Consider the following 19,674-nt stretch of genomic DNA (forward strand, 5'->3'; position numbering starts at 1 on the left):
TTAGATTGAAATGCTGGTGATCGGTCAGGGGGAGGGGTTGAGGGTATGGTATGCATGAATTTTTTTGTTTTCTTTTTATTTCTTTTTCTGAATAGATGCAGATGTACCAAGAAATGAGCATGATGATGAATATACAACTACATGATGATATTGTGAATTACTGATTATATATGTAGAATGGAATGACCAAAAGTTAAGAATGCTTGCATTTATTTGCTGTTTTTTGGTATTTAAAAAAAAAAAGACAATCTAGAGAATGGGAGAAAATATTTGGAAATCACATTTCCAATTAGAGTTTAATATCCAGAATATATAAAGAAATCCTACAACTCAACAACCCAGTTAAAAAGGGGAAAAACCCTGGAGGTTATTCTTATGCATTAAGTAGATATCACCTTGTTGTTCAAGATGTAGTGGAGAGGCTGGAGGGAACTGCCTGAAAATGTAGAGCTGTGCTCCAGTAGCCATGTTTCTTGATGATGATTGAACAATGATATAGCTTTCACAATGTGACTCTGTGATTGTGAAAACCTTGTGTCTGATGCTCCTTTTATCTACCATATCAACAGACGAGTAGAACATATGGAATAAAAATAAATAATAGGGGGAACAAATGTTAAAATAAATTTAGTTTGAAATGCTAAGTGATAAATGAAAGCGAGGGGTAAGGGGTATGGTATGTATAATCTTTTTTTTTCTGTTATCGTTTTATTTCTTTTTCTGTTGTCTTTTTATTTCTTTTTCTAAATCAATGCAAATGTTCTAAGAAATGATGAATATGCAACTATGTGATGATATTGAGAATTGCTGATTGTATATGTAGAATGGAATGATATGTTAATATTTTTATTGTTGCTAATTTTTTTAATTAATAAAAAAAAATTTTTTAATGGGAAAAAGAGTTGATAGAAATTTTTCCGAAGAAGATATACAAATGACCTATAAATTCATCAAAAGGTGATCAGCATCATCAGCCATTAGAGAAATGCAAATCAAACCCACAATGAGATACCACTTCATACCCACAAGAATTAAACCCACAATGAGATACCACTTCAAACCCATACCTACTGTTTAAAAAAATGGAAAATAACAAGTATTAAAGAGGATGTAGAGAAACAGGAACACTCATTCATTGTTGGGAGAAATGTTAAATGATGCAGCCACTTAGAAAAATAGTTTGGCAATTCCTCAGAAAGTTAATTTCTCAGAATTACCATGACTGGCAATCTCACTTCTAGGTATAGATCTAAAAGAACTGAAAGCAGGAACCCAAACAGGTATCTTCACACCGATATTCATAGCTGTATTATTCACAATAGCCAGAAGATGGAAGCAACCCATGTGTTCATCACCATCTAGATGAGTGGATAAAGAAAATATAATTTATCCATACAGTGGAATATTATTCAACCTTAAAAAGGAATGAGGAGTTCCTGGAAGATGGCGGCTTAGTAAGACGCGCGGATCTTAGTTTCTTCTCCAGGACACCTACTAGGGGAGTAGAAACGATACAGAAAGCACCCAAAGCCACAACAGAGATAAAAAAGACAGCGTACCCCATCCTGGAACGGCTGGCTGGCTGAGAGAAGCAGCTCGGGTGAGATCGCCGAGGCGCGCGGGCCTTACCGGGCGGGGTGGCAAGCGGCCGGAGTTACTCCCTTCCCCCTTCCCGGGCCGGCTGGGAGAATTGGAGAGGCGGTCCCCTGAAACAAAGACGGCTGGCGCCCACACCACGCGCAGCCCCCGGACCAACTGAGAGAATTGGATCGGAAACCCCCAGGCCGCGGAGAACGGTGACGGGTGGGGGAGGCCCCTTCCAAACCCGTGACTCCCGGGGAACGTGCACTCTCTCGGGCGGGCCGCTGCCGCTGGCGCCCTCCCGCCACGCTTGTTGCCCAGGGCCGACTAGGAAATTCGGACGGGCTCTTTCCCTGGCTGCGGCGACCAGCAACCCTCCCTGCGTTCGGACCCCGGGCCGGCTCAAGCTGTTTCGGCTAGCGAACCCCCAGGACGGCGAGAGTTTTCCAAAGTTTAAGGTCCCACAGCACCTTTTACTGGTGGGACCCGCAGACAAACGGGTGCCACGAGCGCCACCTACTGGGCACGATAAGAAAAACAGAACCCAGAGATTTCACAGAAAAATATTACAACCTTGCTGGGTCCAACACCAAGAGAAATCTGAATAAATGCCCAGACGCCAGCAGCAGAAGATAACTGTCCACGCTCAAAAGATTGAGAATATGGCTCAGTCAAAGGAACAAACCAATAGCCCAAATGAGACACAAGAGCTGAGACAACTAATGCTGAATATACGAACAGAAATGGAAAACCTCTTCAAAAATGAAATCGATAAATTGAGGGAGGACATGAAGAGGTCATGGGCTGAACATAAAGAAGAAATAGAAAAACTGAAAAAACAAATCGCAGAACTTATGGAAGTGAAGGATAAAGTAGCAAACATAGAAAAAATAATGGATAGCTACAATGATAGATTTAAAGAGACAGAAGATAGAATTAGTGATTTGGAGGATGGAACATCTGAATTCCAAAAAGAAACAGAAACTATAGGGAAAAGAATGGAAAAATTTGAACAGGGTATCAGGGAACTCAAGGACAATATGAACTGCACAAATATACGTGTTGTGGGTGTCCCAGAAGGAGAAGAGAAGGGAAAAGGAGGAGAAAAACTAATGGAAGAAATTATCACTGAAAATTTCCCAACTCTTATGAAAGACCTAAAATTACAGATCCAAGAAGTGCAGCGCACCCCAAAGAGATTAGACCCAAATAGGCATTCTCCAAGACACTTACTAGTTAGAATGTCAGAGGTCAAAGAGAAAGAGAAGATCTTGAAAGCAGCAAGAGAAAAACAATCCATTACATACAAGGGAAACCCAATAAGATTTTGTGTAGATTTCTCAGCAGAAACCATGGAAGCTAGAAGACAGTGGGATGATATATTTAAAATACTAAAAGAGAAAAACTGCCAACCAAGACTCCTATATCCAGCAAAATTATCCTTCAAAAATGAGGGAGAAATTAAAACATTCTCAGACAAAAAGTCACTGAAAGAATTTGTGACCAAGAGACCAGCTCTGCAAGAAATACTAAAGGGAGCACTAGAGTCAGATACAAAAAGACAGAAGAGAGAGATATGGAAAAGAGTGTAGAAAGAAGGAAAATCAGATATGATATATATAATACAAAAGGCAAAATGTTAGAGGAAAATATTATCCAAACAGTAATAACACTAAATGTCAATGGACTGAATTCCCCAATCAAAAGACATAGATTGGCAGAATGGATTAAAAAACAGGATCCTTCTATATGCTGTCTACAGGAAACACATCTTAGACCCAAAGATAAACATAGGTTGAAAGTGAAAGGTTGGGAAAAGATATTTCATGCAAATAACAACCAGAAAAGAGCAGGAGTGGCTATACTAATATCCAACAAATTAGACTTCAAATGTAAAACAGTTAAAAGAGACAAAGAAGGACACTATATACTAATAAAAGGAACAATTAAACAAGAAGACATAACAATCATAAATATTTACGCACCGAATCAGAATGCCCCAAAATACGTGAGGAATATACTGCAAACATTGAAAAGGGAAATAGACTCATATACCATAATAGTTGGAGACTTCAACTCACCACTCTCATCAAGGGACAGAACATCTAGACAGAGGATCAACAAAGAAATAGAGAATCTGAATATTACTATAAATGAACTAGACTTAATAGACATTTATAGGACATTACATCCCACAACAGCAGGATACACCTTTTTCTCAAGTGCTCATGGATCATTCTCAAAGATAGACCATATGCTGGGTCACAAAGCAAGTCTTAACAAATTTAAAAAGATTGAAATCATACACAACACTTTCTCGGACCATAAAGGAATGATGTTGGAAATCAATAATAGGCAGACTGCCAGAAAATTCACAAATACGTGGAGGCTCAACAACACACTCCTAAACAACGACTGGGTCAAAGAAGAAATTGCAAGGGAAATTAGCAAATACCTCGAGGCGAATGAAAATGAAAACACAACATATCAAAACTTATGGGACGCAGCAAAGGCAGTGCTAAGAGGGAAATTTATTGCTCTAAATGCCTATATCAGAAAAGAAGAAAAGGCAACTATCCATTTGGAAGAACTGGAGAAAGAACAGCAAGCTAACCCCAAAGCAAGCAAAAGGAAAGAAATAACAAAGATTAGAGCACAAATAAATGAAATTGAAAACATGAAAACAATAGAGAAAATCAATAAGGCCAGAAGTTGGTTCTATGAGAAAATCAATAAGATTGATGGGCCCTTAGCAAGATTGACAAAAAGAAGAAGAGAGAGGATGCAAATAAATAAGATCAGAAATGGAAGAGGAGACATAACTACTGACCTCACAGAAATAAAGGAGGTAATAACAGGATACTATGAACAACTTTACGCTAATAAATACAACAATTTAGAGGAAATGGACGGGTTCCTGGAAAGACATGAACAACCAACTTTGACTCAAGAAGACATAGATGACCTCAACAAACCAATCACAAGTAAAGAAATTGAATTAGTCATTCAAAAGCTTCCTAAAAAGAAAAGTCCAGGACCAGATGGCTTCACATGTGAATTCTACCAAATGTTCCAGAAAGAATTAGTACCAATTCTCTTCAAACTCTTCAAAAAAATCGAACTGGAGGGAAAACTACCTAATTCATTCTATGAAGCCAACATCACCCTCATACCAAAACCAGGCAAAGATATTACAAAAAAAGAAAACTACAGACCAATCTCTCTAATGAATACAGATGCAAAAATCCTCAATAAAATTCTAGCAAATCGTATCCAACAGCACATTAAAAGAATTATACATCATGACCAAGTAGGATTCATCCCAGGTATGCAAGGATGGTTCAACATAAGAAAATCAATTAATGTAATACACCATATCAACAAATCAAAGCAGAAAAATCACATGATCATCTCAATTGATGCAGAGAAGGCATTCGACAAGATTCAACATCCTTTCCTGTTGAAAACACTTCAAAAGATAGGAATACAAGGGAACTTCCTTAAAATGATAGAGGGAATATATGAAAAACCCACAGCTAATATCATCCTCAATGGGGAAAAATTGAAAACTTTCCCCCTAAGATCAGGAACAAGACAAGGATGTCCACTATCACCACTATTATTCAACATTGTGTTGGAGGTTCTAGCCAGAGCAATTAGACAAGAAAAAGAAATACAAGGCATCAAAATTGGAAAGGAAGAAGTAAAACTATCACTGTTTGCAGACGATATGATACTATACGTCGAAAACCCGGGAAAATCCACAACAAAACTACTAGAGCTAATAAATGAGTACAGCAAAGTAGCAGGTTACAAGATCAACATTCAAAAATCTGTAGCATTTCTATACACTAGTAATGAACAAGCTGAGGGGGAAATCAAGAAACGAATCCCATTTACAATTGCAACTAAAAGAATAAAATACCTAGGAATAAATTTAACTAAAGAGACAAAAAACCTATATAAAGAAAACTACAAAAAACTGCTAAAAGAAATCACAGAAGACCTAAATAGATGGAAGGGCATACCGTGTTCATGGATTGGAAGACTAAATATAGTTAAGATGTCAATCCTACCTAAATTGATTTACAGATTCAATGCAATACCAATCAAAATCCCAACAACTTATTTTTCAGAAATAGAAAAACCAATAAGCAAATTTATCTGGAAGGGCAGGGTGCCCCGAATTGCTAAAAACATCTTGAGGAAAAAAAACGAAGCTGGAGGTCTCGCGCTGCCTGACTTTAAGGCATATTATGAAGCCACAGTGGTCAAAACAGCATGGTATTGGCATAAAGATAGATATATCGACCAATGGAATCGAATAGAGTGCTCAGATATAGACCCTCTCATCTATGGACATTTGATCTTTGATAAGGCAGTCAAGCCAACTCACCTGGGACAGAGCAGTCTCTTCAATAAATGGTGCCTAGAGAACTGGATATCCATATGCAAAAGAATGAAAGAAGACCCATCTCTCACACCCTATACAAAAGTTAACCCAAAATGGATCAAAGATCTAAACATTAGGTCTAAGACCATAAAACAGTTAGAGGAAAATGTTGGGAGATATCTTATGGATCTTACAACTGGAGGCGGTTTTATGGACCTTAAACCTAAAGCAAGAGCACTGAAGAAGGAAATAAATAAATGGGAACTCCTCAAAATTAAACACTTTTGTGCATCAAAGAACTTCATCAAGAAAGTAGAAAGACAGCCTTCACAATGGGAGACAATATTTGGAAATGATATATCAGATAAAGGTCTAGTATCCAGAATTTATAAAGAGATTGTTCATCTCAACAACAAAAAGACAGCCAACCCAATTACAAAATGGGAAAAAGACTTGAACAGACACCTCTCAGAAGAGGAAATACGGATGGCCAAGAGGCACATGAAGAGATGCTCAATGTCCCTGGCCATTAGAGAAATGCAAATCAAAACCACAATGAGATATCATCTCACACCCACCAGAATGGCCATTATCAACAAAACAGAAAATGACAAGTGCTGGAGAGGATGCGGAGAAAGAGGCACACTTATCCACTGTTGGTGGGAATGTCAAAGGGTGCAACCACTGTGGAAGGCAGTTTGGCGGTTCCTCAAAAAGCTGAATATAGAACTGCCATACGACCCAGCAATACCATTGCTAGGTATCTACTCAAAGGACTTAAGGGCAAAGACACAAACGGACATTTGCACACCAATGTTTATAGCAGCATTATTTACAATTGCAAAGAGATGGAAACAGCTAAAATCTCCATCAACAGAAGAGTGGCTAAACAAACTGTGGTATATACATACGATGGAATATTATGCAGCTCTAAGACAAGATAAACTTATGAACCATGTAATAACATGGATGGACCTAGAGAATATTATGCTGAGTGAATCCAGCCAAAAACTAAAGGACAAATACTGTATGGTCCCACTGATGTGAACGGACATTCGAGAATAAACTTGAAATATGTCATTGGTAACAGAGTTCAGCAGGAGTTAGAAACAGGGTAAGACAATGGGTAATTGAAGCTGAAGGGATACAGACTGTGCAACAGGACTAGATACAAAAACTCAAAAATGGACAGCACAATAATACCTAATTGTAAAGTAATCATGTTAAAACACTGAATGAAGCTGCATCTGAGCTATAGGTTTTTGTTTTGTTTTGTGTTGTTTTGTTTTGATTTTACTATTATTACTTTTATTTTTTTCTCTATATTAACATTCTATATCTTTTTCGGTTATGCTGCTAGTTCTTCTAAACCAATGCAAATGTACTAAGAAATGATGATCATGCATCTATGTGATGATGTTAAGAATTAATGATTGCATGTGTAGAATGGTATGATCTCTAAATGTTGGGTTAATTTCTTTTTTTCCGTTAATTAAAAAAAAAAAAAAAAGAGAAGGGATAATTGGAGATGAAGGGATACAGACTGTACAACGGGACTGGATATAAAAACTCAGAAATGGACAGCACAATACTACCCAATTGTAATGCAATTATGTTAAAACACTGAATGAAGCTGCATGTGAGGTATAGGTTTTTTGTTTTTGTTTTTTTTGTTTTTTTTCTTTCTATTATTGTTTTAATTCTTATTCTGTTGTCTTTTTATTTCTTTTTCTAAATCGATGCAAATGTACTAAGAAATGATGAATATGCAACTATGTGATGTTATTAAGAATTACTGATTGTACATGTAGATTGGAATGATTTCTAATTGTTTTGTTAATTCTTTTTTTAATTAATAAAAAAAAAAATTTAAAAAAAAAAAAAAAAAAAAAAAAAAAAAAAGGAATGAAGTTCTTTACATGGTACAATATGGATGAAACTTGAAGACTTTGTGCTGAATGAAATAAGCCAAATGCAAAAGGACAAATACTGTGTATGAAGTCACTGATTTGAAAAAATTAGAATAAGCAAGTTCATAGCATCAAAAACTAGTGTACAGGTTACCAGGGGCCAGGATGGAGGAAGGGAAAACTTAGTGCTTAATTTGTACAGAGTTTCTGTTTCAGATAATAGAAAAATTTTGGTAAGGGATGGTAGTGATGGTGTCAGAACATGCTGTGAATATAATTAACACCAATGAACTATGTATTCAAAAGTGGTCAAAATGGGAAATTTGGGGTTGTATATATGTTACCAGAATAAAAATATTAAAAAACCATAGGCTTCTACACATTGAGTCCTAATTAAAGTATGAACTACAGTCAATAGTATTATTATAATATTGCTTCATGTGTAACAAAGGTACCACACTAATGCAAAGAGTTAATAATAGGGAAAACTGCGTGTGTGAGGGGTATATACACGAACATGGTACTTTCTGCATTAATTTTCCATAAACCTACATCTTCTCTAATTTAAAAAATGAATGCTGCCTAGAATTTTTATTATTATAGCATATTTAGAAAATCATGATATTTATACTATATATACATAATACATAGGATTTAAATAATATATGTATTATATTGGGGTAAATATAGAGAGGCTGTTCAAAACTAGAAGAGCTCAGCCAACAGGGTCAATCTCAGCTCACCATCTGAGGAATTCACCCAGAAAAACTCATCACATTTGTATCAGGAAAAATGTCCAAGAAAACTCAGCAATATTATGGTGGCAAAAAATTGGAAACAGCCTAAATATCTACCAATAAAATATATAGGTTTCAGTAATATAATAGAGAAATTCATACAGTGTATTACTTCATAGCAGTGAAAATCAGAGAGCATCTATATGGATAATCTTGAAAACACAGTACAGAGCCAAAAAAGGATACCTACCCTGCCATCCTAACAATGCATATAGCATCATGTCACTCACCTGAAGGTCACATGAAACAAAATTTTTTAAATTGGCAATCCAACCACAATTTCTGCCGTGTAAGATAACTATAAGTTTATGTTCACGCTCATGATTTTAATCCAAGAAAAGAAATTGTCCCACAACCAATAGATCAAATACACCAAAACAAAAAGAGAGCCTTATATTGTACTATATATTGAGAGGAACTTATCTATCGTCCTTATAAAACATTCAAACATCTGTTTTTCCTGGCTCAAAGATGTATCAAAGGGAAATAATCATTTCCTTCACAACAGAATGCCTCATGTGAAGGAAATCACACATAATAAAGATACGGAAGCCTATTGAAAATGGAAGAGATGCTTTCTGTAGAAGATTAACATACCAGTGATCATCAGCAATCAGCACCCCAGATAACTGAATATCATGGCTTGAATTTGGTTTATACTTTCCAACTGTAGTTTTTCCTTCTTTTAGCATATATAGCAGCATCTCTGATAGCTGAGGATCTTCATTGAGATTGACAAGATTTGGTAAATGGTTATCCATTTGAAATGTAATACCTGCTTTCTGGGAAAGGGCAGAAGAAAAATTAACCTTTAACTACAAACAAAAATTTCTTAAATTTACCTAAAATAAATGGCATATGTTAAAAATTAAAATCATTCTATGTGAAGTCTCAATAAATTAAAGGTTTCTTAGAATCTCTTCTTCCTTTTAGAATTTTTCCTTCCTGACTTCCCTATGGCTACTGCCATCATGTTGAGAATCTTATAATCACGTTGACCCTTCTTTGTCTTTAACAAGTCTCACATTCATATAATCCATCACCAAACTGTACCTATTCCTATTCATCAGTATCTTTAGAACAGATCAGTTCTTTTTTGTTTTTTGTTTTTTTTTTTTTGGCATCTTCACTGCCATCACCCTTAGTTCAAGCCCTTATGAACTGACATATGAACTACTGCGGCAGCCTCAGGATTGCCCTGGCAACAATACTCTTCTTTCTACCTATCACAACCTTACCAAGTTTCAAAGCCCAACTTAAATCTCATCTTGCCTATGAAGTTGGACTAGCCATTCCCAAGAAACTTTCCCCCTTCCTCTGAATTCTTATAAGACTTCCCTACCAATCATTTGAAATACTCCCTTTACTGCCAATACCTTTGCTCTGGACCCTTCTCTCCAACCTCACTCCATTAAGGTGTTTTCCAACTTCTATAAAAATTTTTAAATCTCTTTCATCCTTTAGGAAAAAACACAAAAAATAAAACGTTTCTTCAACCTCACAGCTCTACTTCTCTGACTCCTACCATTCTTATCTAAGATTTTCAAAGTCTATATGGATGGCTCTGTTTCCTCATCTCTTAGTCATTTCTAAAGCCACTGTCCTCTGGCTTCTTCCTTCACCACCATAAAGGCCTTGTTATTTCATAATACAAAGCAATCAGAAAACCAAGAGTCATTCTTGAGTTTTCCATTTCTCTCAATCCTCGTACCCAAAAACACACCGGATCCTATCAATTTTGTCTCCTTTCTATCTCTAGTATCCTACACCCTCTCTATCCATTCTTATTGCCACTGCCTTAGTCCAGTCTCTCATCATCTCTTGCCCGAACCACAGTAACAGCCTCCTAAAGGATTAACTTTCCTTGCCATTTCAGTCTTTCCTCCATCAAATCCATTTTTCAGACTATTACCAGAGGAATCTATCTAAAACCCAAGATTGCTCATATCACTCCCCTTTCCTTAAAGCCCTTCCATGACTCCCACTCACCTTAGTCCAAGTCCCTCATTCCATTGTGATCTGAACCTTCATCTCTCTCTGGTTTAATGTGTCATTAGCTCTAATCTCCAGCCATACAAACTTCTTAATTCTCTGAACATTCAAGCTATGTTTTGTCTGCATAACTCTAAACACAGCATTCCTCTGCTTAGGAAGTTCCTATTTTAGGGCCTAGCAAATTCCTGCTCATTGTGCAAAGCCTTGCTTGGTTATTCCTTTCTATATGAAGTCCTCCTTGATAACTACTTTCATCAAAGTTAATTATTCCCTTCTCTCTTCTGCTTCTCTGTCTTTTATGTAATTTTCATTGCATTAGTTTGAGCCATATGAAACTGCCAATATCAACCATTTTTTTAACCTACGAGAATGGCAATTTCACATAGTTCAATGTCATTAAGTCACATCACATTTCAGACATCTAATTACACTTGTGAGCCAACCTCTGGCTTACATGTACTCTGAAGGCTAGAACTATATCTTATTTGCCTTGGTATCCTACTATGCCTGGCATGGTATAGAATTTAATAAATGTTTATTGAACCAAAGTAACTAAAACTAGATAGTTTATTTATATTTTTACTTTCCGACTTGCTTATGGGTTCTAAGCAATCACACAAGTCATCTTAACATTCTTTATATTAATTCACCTTATGGTATTGCTTTTTCAGAGTTAGTATACAATAAATATTTAAGTAATTAAATTTACATATTCATTAGCGTATTTCTTTTCTTTTCAAATCAGCTTAGAAAGGTGAAATGATACCTGTAACTCCTTTGTTTCTTGAAGTTTTCTTTTTTCAGCTTGTAAAAACTTTTCTTTCCATACTCTTTCCAAAGACAAATAAAATAATAGAGTTAAAAACATCCTACAATCAAAAACCTGGTTGTTAATGCTTCTTTCATTCAGGGTATGGACAGATGAGTAAAAAAATAAGGGCAATAAATAAATAATAGGGGGAATAAGGGGTAAAAAGAAAATTGGGCAGATTTCAATACTAGTAGTCGATGAGAGGGAGGGCTAAGGGGGATGGGATATATGTTTTTTTCTTAATTTCTTTTTCTGAAGTGATGCAAATATTCTAAAAATGATCATAGTGATGAATACACAACTATGTGATGATATTTGTGAGTCATTGATTGTATACTTTGGATGGCCTATGTGTATGAAGATATCTCAATAAAAATATTTAAAAAGGAAAAAATCCTACAATCAAAGACTGAGAATCAAGAGACTAGATCATCAACAGAGATGAGGGAACCATCTAGGAATATTTTAAAATATGATAGTCTGGAAGTGAGTGTTCAATTCATAATGAAAATAGAGAAAATTAAGACTCAGCTTCCTCTTAAGGCCCCCATTAATCCGGGTTCCAAGACAACACAGTTTTGACTACATTCTACCTTTGCATTTCTGCCATGTCTCTCTCCTGTTGATGTAGTTTCATTCTTAAAGATGTTATTTCTTGCTGACAGAGCCTATATCGTCCTGGGTCAATATTTCGATTGTTTCTTTGAGCAGCTTTCAGCTTCTCAATTTCTGCTTTCAATTCTAAATAAAAGATGCATGATTAATAACATTAGCTATATAATAATTTCCACATCTGGCAAAATCTTCCAAACTCCTATCTTTGAAGTTTTAAACATTATTAAATAAAATATTTACAGAAATCAGTGTTAGTTTACTTATTTGATCCATAAATCTCTACCTACTCTTAACTTGTTAAAGTGCCTCCATATTAGTGAATTTTTTCCCCTCAAAAGGCATATAGTAATACAATGTATTGTCCTAAGTGGGCCATTTTGAGAAGAAAAATGAGCACTGTTAATTATACTGGAACAACAGACATAAACTCGATTGCCTTAGGCAAATGTTACTCATATGACATGTTGGATAAAGATAAAAGATTTTCCAACCTGGAATTCAGAAAACTTTTTTTTTAATTGTATAATATAACATATATACAAAGCAAAGAAAGAAAAAAGCAATAATTTTCAAAGCACTCTTCAACAAGTAGTTACAAGACAGATCCCAGAGTTTTCCATGGGCTACCATTCCATCATCTCAGATTTTTCCTTCTAGCTGCTCCAGAACATTGCAGGCTAGAAGGAACATATATTTTTTATCATCACAATTGACTTTTTGCTTTTTTTTATGAAAAACAACATATATACAAAAAAGCAATCAATTTCAAAACACATTGCAATAATTTAGTTGTAGGACAGACTTCAGAATTTGATATGGGTTACAATTCCACAATTTTAGGTTTTACTTCTAGCTGCTCTAAGATACTGGAAATTAAAAAAAATATCAATATAATGACTCATCAATCATACTCATTTGTTAAACTCTATCTTCTCTGTATAACTCCACTATCACCTTTTATCTCTTGCCCACTCTTTAGGGGTATTTGGGTTATATCCATCCTAACTTTTTATGCTGGAAGGCACTGTCGATAATATGGGGTAGGGGGATGGAACTAGCTGATGTTCTGGAGAAGCTGGCCCCTCTGCATTCTAGGACTTACCTAGTCCAGGGACCCATCTGGAGGTTATAGGTTTCTGGAAAGTTACCCTAGTAAATGGAACCTTTGTAGAATCTTATATAATGCACTAGGTGTTCTTTAGGATTGGCAGAAATGGTTTTGGTTGGGGGTTGGCAAGTTATGATAGGTAGTTATAAGCAAGTTAAGAAGCTTGGGTTAAGAGTGACCTCCAGGGTGGGCCATGGTGGTTCAGCAGGTAGAGTTCTCGCCTGCAATGCCAGAAACCTGGGTTTGATTCCCGGTGCCTGCCCATGCAAAAAAAAAAAAGAGTGACATCCAGAGTAGATTCTCGACTCTATTTGAACTCTCTCAGCCACTGATTCTTATTTGTTATATTTCTTTTCCCCTTTTTGGTCAGGATGGCATTGTTGATCCCATAGTGCCAGGGTCAAACTCATCCCTGGGATTCATCTCCCACGCCACCAGGGAGACTTTCACCCCTGGATCTCATGTAGTGGGGAGGGCAATGATCTCATTTGCAGAGTTGGCCTTAGAGAGAGTGAGGCCACTTCTGGAGCAACAACAGAGGTCCTCCAGAAGTAACTCTTAGGCATACCTATAGGTAGGCTAAGCATCTCTGCTACATACATAAGCTTCACAAGAGCAAGCCTCAAGATCAGAAGCTTAGCCTACTGATTTGGGTATCCCTAATGTCTGACACAGTATCATGGGTTTTTCCCAGGGGTAAAGTTTAATAGTTCCATATTTTTTCTCCTGTCCCTCAAGGGACCTTGCCAATACTTTCTGATTATCTTAATATATTCTGGAATGTATCCAGGCATTACATTAAGTTATATAGGATTAAAAGCCCTCATTCTATTCTGGGCTCCCTGTGTTTGGATTGTTTAAATGTTAAATGAGCTATCCAGACAGGTTGAGATAAATTATGTGCTATAGAAAATTTAGGTTCTGAACACAAGAAACCTTTCTTTCTTTGGTCTCTAAGAGTAGATGAGGTTCTAAAATACAGACAATGTCTTCTTTACCCCTGTGTTCTGAATTACCTTAATCCTGACCTAATCGGCTTCATTCTTATCTCTAAATACCAGGCTATGCATATATAAATAACAGCCTCTCAAAATCCAGAAATAATAATTACCACTCTAGACTAAATGTGACTGCTATAAGAGCTTACAATATAGGCCCCTGTTTACTTTTTTTTTTTTGCATGGGCAGGGACCAGGACTCAAACTCAGATCTCTGGCATGGCAGGCGAGAATTCTGCCACTGAGTTACTATCACACCACCCCCGTTTTCCTATAAGCATTTTCTAAAGAAGACCATACAACAACTGCTCTTTTGTTTCTGGCTTATTTTGCCTCACCAAATGTCCCATAGGTTCATTCACAATGTTGCATGCCTCACAACTTTGTTCCTTTTTGTAGCAGCACAATATTCAATATATGTATATACTATCATTCGCCAATCTACTACTCAGTCAGTGCATCCTTCAGCCACCTCGATTCATTGGGCATCATGTATAATGCCCAAAGTCCACAGTCTGTCAATACTCTCAATTTTATATAATTCATTGTTCCCAAGAGAAAGATAACCAATAAACCCACCCTTACCAAACAGAAAATCCAAACCTCTCCTTAACTCTTCTCCCTCCCCCCACCCTGGGGTCACTATGGTACTAAAAAACATTTTAATGACAAGAGATCCAAAAGGAAAGGGATGGACCCTTTTATAGAAAACTGATTCTACTTCAGTCCATACCTCTGAAGTACCTATTCACCTTCTACTGCTAAAAAAAGGGTCAGAGGACAAAGGACAATGAAGATAGTTCCGCAAAAGCAAAGATGAAACTGAACACACCAAGATTCCTTGCAAGCAGGTAAAGTCTATCCTAGGTGGGCAATTAACAAAAGGTAAATAGAAAGTAGTTTTTAGCATCTAGCCTGTGCTGGAAACTCAAAATCAAATAGCCATGAATCGATGAATGAAGCAAGAGCTAATGGAATAAATAGGATGACAATGGAGAAAAGGTCATAAGAGGAAAAAGAATAAAAAATAACTTTACTGTTATTTTGTGGCACAAATCTGACTCATCTTAAAATTATTTTTCTATGTCACTGCTTCTCCTTAACCTACTCTATTCTCCATGATCCTTTTCTGATTGTTTTCTCCCTTATTACTTATGTTCCTACCCACTGTCCTTCTACCTATCTTCTTCCATCACTGGGAATAATAACTAGTCTCGATTATAAATAAGTATGAAGAAAACCTTTAATTTTCTGAAGTTGAGTATTTTCAAGACTAGATTTTGAGACTAAACTGATGAAAAATAATCTTATAAAAATATTCACCTCTAAGTAACTTAGCATTCACATCTTCATTCACTTTGGCAATGTTGACTATCAGACGGGCTTGTTGAGCATATCTAAGTGTGCTTAGAGTTTCATCTATGTTGCTCGCAGCAGGACTAACTGTAGCGATCATTGCAGTTTTTGAATTTCCTCCTAGACTTTCTTTTAACAGCCTTTAAGGAAAAAAAGTCATAATTAGACTTTACTTCTACAGAAATCTAGTAATAGTAATTATCTAGAAAGCACAAAACAAACTAATAGGGTATATAATACAATAAACTCTTTATTCAAATAGTATTTAGAATTTTTTTGTATTTGTAGCTATTTTCAGATCTCATGAATGCTTTATTTTCTCTTACACTTTTTATATTGCTTCACAAAGCAATAATCTGTGCAAAGATTTTAAAATACAGTTAATAATCAAGTATTTAGTAAGATACCTCTCCCCTTACTAGACTGTAAGCTAGTTTAGGAAACAGACTGTGTTTCTTGGTTATCTCTGTATTTCTAGTGCCACTACAGCCTTTTCTTTAAATGAAAACAAAACTGTTTTATTCACACAACATATAATTCATCCAAAGTGTACAAGCAATGGTTTTTGGTATAATCACAAAGTTGTGTATTCATCACCATGATCTATTTGAGAACACTCTAATTGCTCTAAAAAGAAATACCACAGCCTTTTGAAGCAGATGCTCAATAAATGCAGACAATAATGAATGGACATATAAACCAAAATTCTGTATTCCACTATATGCAAAAACCTTATTTTTATCCCTTATTTTAGGGATAAAAAAGAAAGTATGGGATTAAAAATCATATCATTTATTAATACAGAATGGATTTCAGTATTCTTAACTTTCAAAAGACATGAAACAAAGCAGATTTTCCTGTACAGGTTTTGAGGTGACAGCCACATTATAAAAAACCAATTATAATAATACATTACTGTCATGTAGGGGTGTAGTATTTATCAAAATTGTATGTTAATGCTTATCAGAATTGGATATTAAATCTATACAGGGTAATTGGAATTAAATATATTCACTGATAAAAACACTTACCGAGCACTTATGTGCTAGCCAGTGTGTGCTAAACAATCAAAATAATTAAAGTTCACTTTACACACATAGCAATATGCTTGGTGAGACCATATACGTTTAAATATTAAGGATGAATAATAATAAGTATAAAAATAGTTATTTATACTCATATAGTGCATACTATGTATTAAAAGTTTTACATTAATCATTAATCCTCACCAAAAACCTAAGAGGTAGATTTTGCTATTATTTCAGTTTTTCAGATGAGGAAACAGGCTCAGAGTATTGACTTGACCAGGTACACAGCTTGCAAGATGCAGAAGAGCTGAGATTCAAACCTAGGCAGTTTGATCCAGGGTCCAAACTGTTAAACAACAGGCTATATTCCTTCTCTGTCCAATATGATATGAAATCAGTCTATTATTATTTTCTTCATGGCATTAATTCTATTTTATACAATTGTTTATATTTCAAAAGATACTTGCCTCACCAAGAAAAAAAGTAAAAAGGTACTTGCCAGGTAAGAACAGATTCACGATAAGGAATAAAAACTCTTTTTTGGTTTGCTTGTTCAGAGAGAGCGGATATAACCTTCCCCAAAGTTAGCAAGGACTTGTTAATGCTCACACCTTCCTATATACAAGATAAAAAGAACTTTTAATGTAAAATAACTGACCAGCAATACATTTATCTCATAAAATGTATTTCTCTCCTTATACAGTTACCAAAAAATAAACTTGCAACTTTCTGATGACTCAAAATTTACTAAAATATTTCCTTGAAAATTAGTCATAACCAAAGAGTAATGTATCCCTCTTTAAACCACAAAAATGCAGTCCATAAACAGCAGAAAACTATCTTTTTTTTATTATTAAGTTTATTGAGTTTGCAATCTGAAAATAATGCCCACAGGAATATGTCTCATCAAAATGAGAAAAGCAGCGTATTTACCTTCAGCCGATCTCCGCTGGTGTGAGCTGTGGAGCAGCGCTCGCTGCCCGCCAAATCTATCAGATTTATGCGACTCATTATTCTGTGGTCATGCTCTTCCCCTTCCACAAATTCTGTCTGTAGCAAATGATATTGAAGTAATGTAAGTTCTTCTGTCACTTGCCATCAAGATAAGTCTTCAAAAAGGAAAACTACACAAGATTATAAAACACTCATTTATCTTAAAAGCATTCCTTTGTATAATTTATCAATATTGGTTCACCAATTGTACCAAATGAATCATCCTAATGCAAGATGTAAATTAACAGGAGAAAAGGTAGGGGGTGGATATTGTATATGGTGGTCTCGGTACTTTCTCCACAATTTTTCTGTAAACCTGAAACTGCTCTAAAAAATAAAATCTATTAAAAAAAAAAAGACTAGACTGCATAGGACTATTGGGAGGGTTAATTGAGGCCCTTGCCCCAGCATGTAGTTATTTAATAAATGTTGGCGAATTTTACTTAGAAAAAAAAATTTTTCTTGAATACATAATTTCATAATGCATAAATATTCAGATATTCTACTAAAAAGAACACATTGAGCAGTGGTTATATTATGCCAGAATAAAAGATATGGCTTTAAAAGGATAAAAATCCACAACTATTCACTTATATTAAGGAAATAGTCATAAATAAAGAAAAAGCTTTATGTACAAAGGTATTGTTTATCCCAACATTATAGTAGCAAAACCTCTAACAACAACATAAAGGTCCAAAGGTAAGGAAAAACTTGAGGAACTATAATATTTAATGAAATATTATCTAACCTTTAAAAATAATCCCTGTAAAAAATTTTTAATAATATAAAATTATTGCAGATTTTATAAGGTGTTTAATCATGATTGTAAAACAACATGAAGATCACACACCAAAAATTTTCGAGGAGTTTTATTTGAGTAGTGAAATCTATAACTGAACTGTTAAAAATATTTTTATTTTTTGATAGGTTTTTCAAAACACTTTATAATTACCATACACTTTTAATTTTTAAAGTAATGGGAATAACATACTGCCATATATACCAAAAGTCATTCAGAGTTACTGTATATACCTCCCTAAAATCCAATTATATTTGTATATTTATATGCACCCTTTTGATTTAAAGAAGAAAATAAGAAAAACATGAAATATATTTACTATCTTATCTTAGAATATAATCACACAACAAAAAAATACCTTGGTCTGGGTCATCACCAGGGTAAAAACCGAATGAGATCGGGAGCTTTTATCGTTCATACCAGTAGCAGCAGTTGCTCTTTGCTTATTTCCCAATTCTAGCCAACTCTAACAAGAGAGAAGGAAGGGAGGTCAAATCTGCAAACTATAATGTATTAGAACAACAAAGTTAAGTAAGTACATTCAATAACAAATACACATTTACAGTTATTTTATCAAATGGAATTATTAATAAAGTTTGCCTTTTAACAATTCCTATTTTCAATGTCTTTGTTTTTGTTCTGTCACAGAAATCTGGATAAGAAAACAATATATATATATTTTTTGCATGGGCAGGCACCGGAAATCGAACCCGTGTCTTCTACATGGCAGGCAAGAACTCTGCCACTGAGTTTCCGTCACACCGCACAGGAAATAATATTTTTAAAAGCTATTTCCTACCCCTACAGAGTGGGAGAAAGATCAAAGGTGATGGTGGAGTTATACAGAGAAGGTAGGGTTTAATAAATGAGTATGACTGCTGAATCATTATAATGATGTTTCTTTTAGTCTCCAGTACCTCAAAGCAGCTAGAAGCAAAAACCTAAAAATGTGAGTTATAACCCATACCAAACTCTGAAATCTGTTCTACAACTAATTGTTGTGATGTACTTTGAAATTTATTGTTTTTTAACATGTTATTTTCCACAAAAAAGAAAAAAAGTTGGTTGCTTTAAATGGATAGCTATGATGATATTGTGAACCACTGACTGTAGACTTTGGATGGTTACATCGTATGTGAATATATATCAGTAAAAAACAACTAATTTTTAAAAAGCTATTTCTATAGCTCTAAGCTGACAGAATATTCAATTTTTTGCTGTTGTTAATTTGGAAGAGTAATTCTTTTGATTAAGTTTAACAAGCAAAATCAGTTCATGGCAAATTAACAA

The 19,674-nt window shown here is 35.2% G+C and overlaps 1 protein-coding gene across 3 annotated transcripts in view; it reads right to left on the reverse strand.

Moving 5' to 3' along the window:
• KIF14 (kinesin family member 14) overlaps nucleotides 1-19,674 on the reverse strand; it is an 82,604-nt gene that overhangs the window by 47,273 nt on the left and 15,657 nt on the right. For all 3 annotated transcript variants that reach the window (XM_077157345.1, XM_077157346.1, XM_077157347.1), the window contains exons 8-14: nucleotides 18,743-18,850; nucleotides 17,526-17,642; nucleotides 17,092-17,207; nucleotides 15,532-15,704; nucleotides 12,081-12,228; nucleotides 11,443-11,506; nucleotides 9,279-9,463 (exon numbers count right to left, since the gene is read on the reverse strand). In XM_077157345.1, coding sequence (XP_077013460.1) covers nucleotides 9,279-9,463; nucleotides 11,443-11,506; nucleotides 12,081-12,228; nucleotides 15,532-15,704; nucleotides 17,092-17,207; nucleotides 17,526-17,642; nucleotides 18,743-18,850 — 911 coding nt within the window. The remainder of the gene's footprint in view (nucleotides 1-9,278; nucleotides 9,464-11,442; nucleotides 11,507-12,080; nucleotides 12,229-15,531; nucleotides 15,705-17,091; nucleotides 17,208-17,525; nucleotides 17,643-18,742; nucleotides 18,851-19,674) is intronic.

Source organism: Tamandua tetradactyla, chromosome 4 (genome assembly GCF_023851605.1).
Source record: "Tamandua tetradactyla isolate mTamTet1 chromosome 4, mTamTet1.pri, whole genome shotgun sequence".
Lineage (NCBI taxonomy): Eukaryota > Metazoa > Chordata > Mammalia > Pilosa > Myrmecophagidae > Tamandua > Tamandua tetradactyla.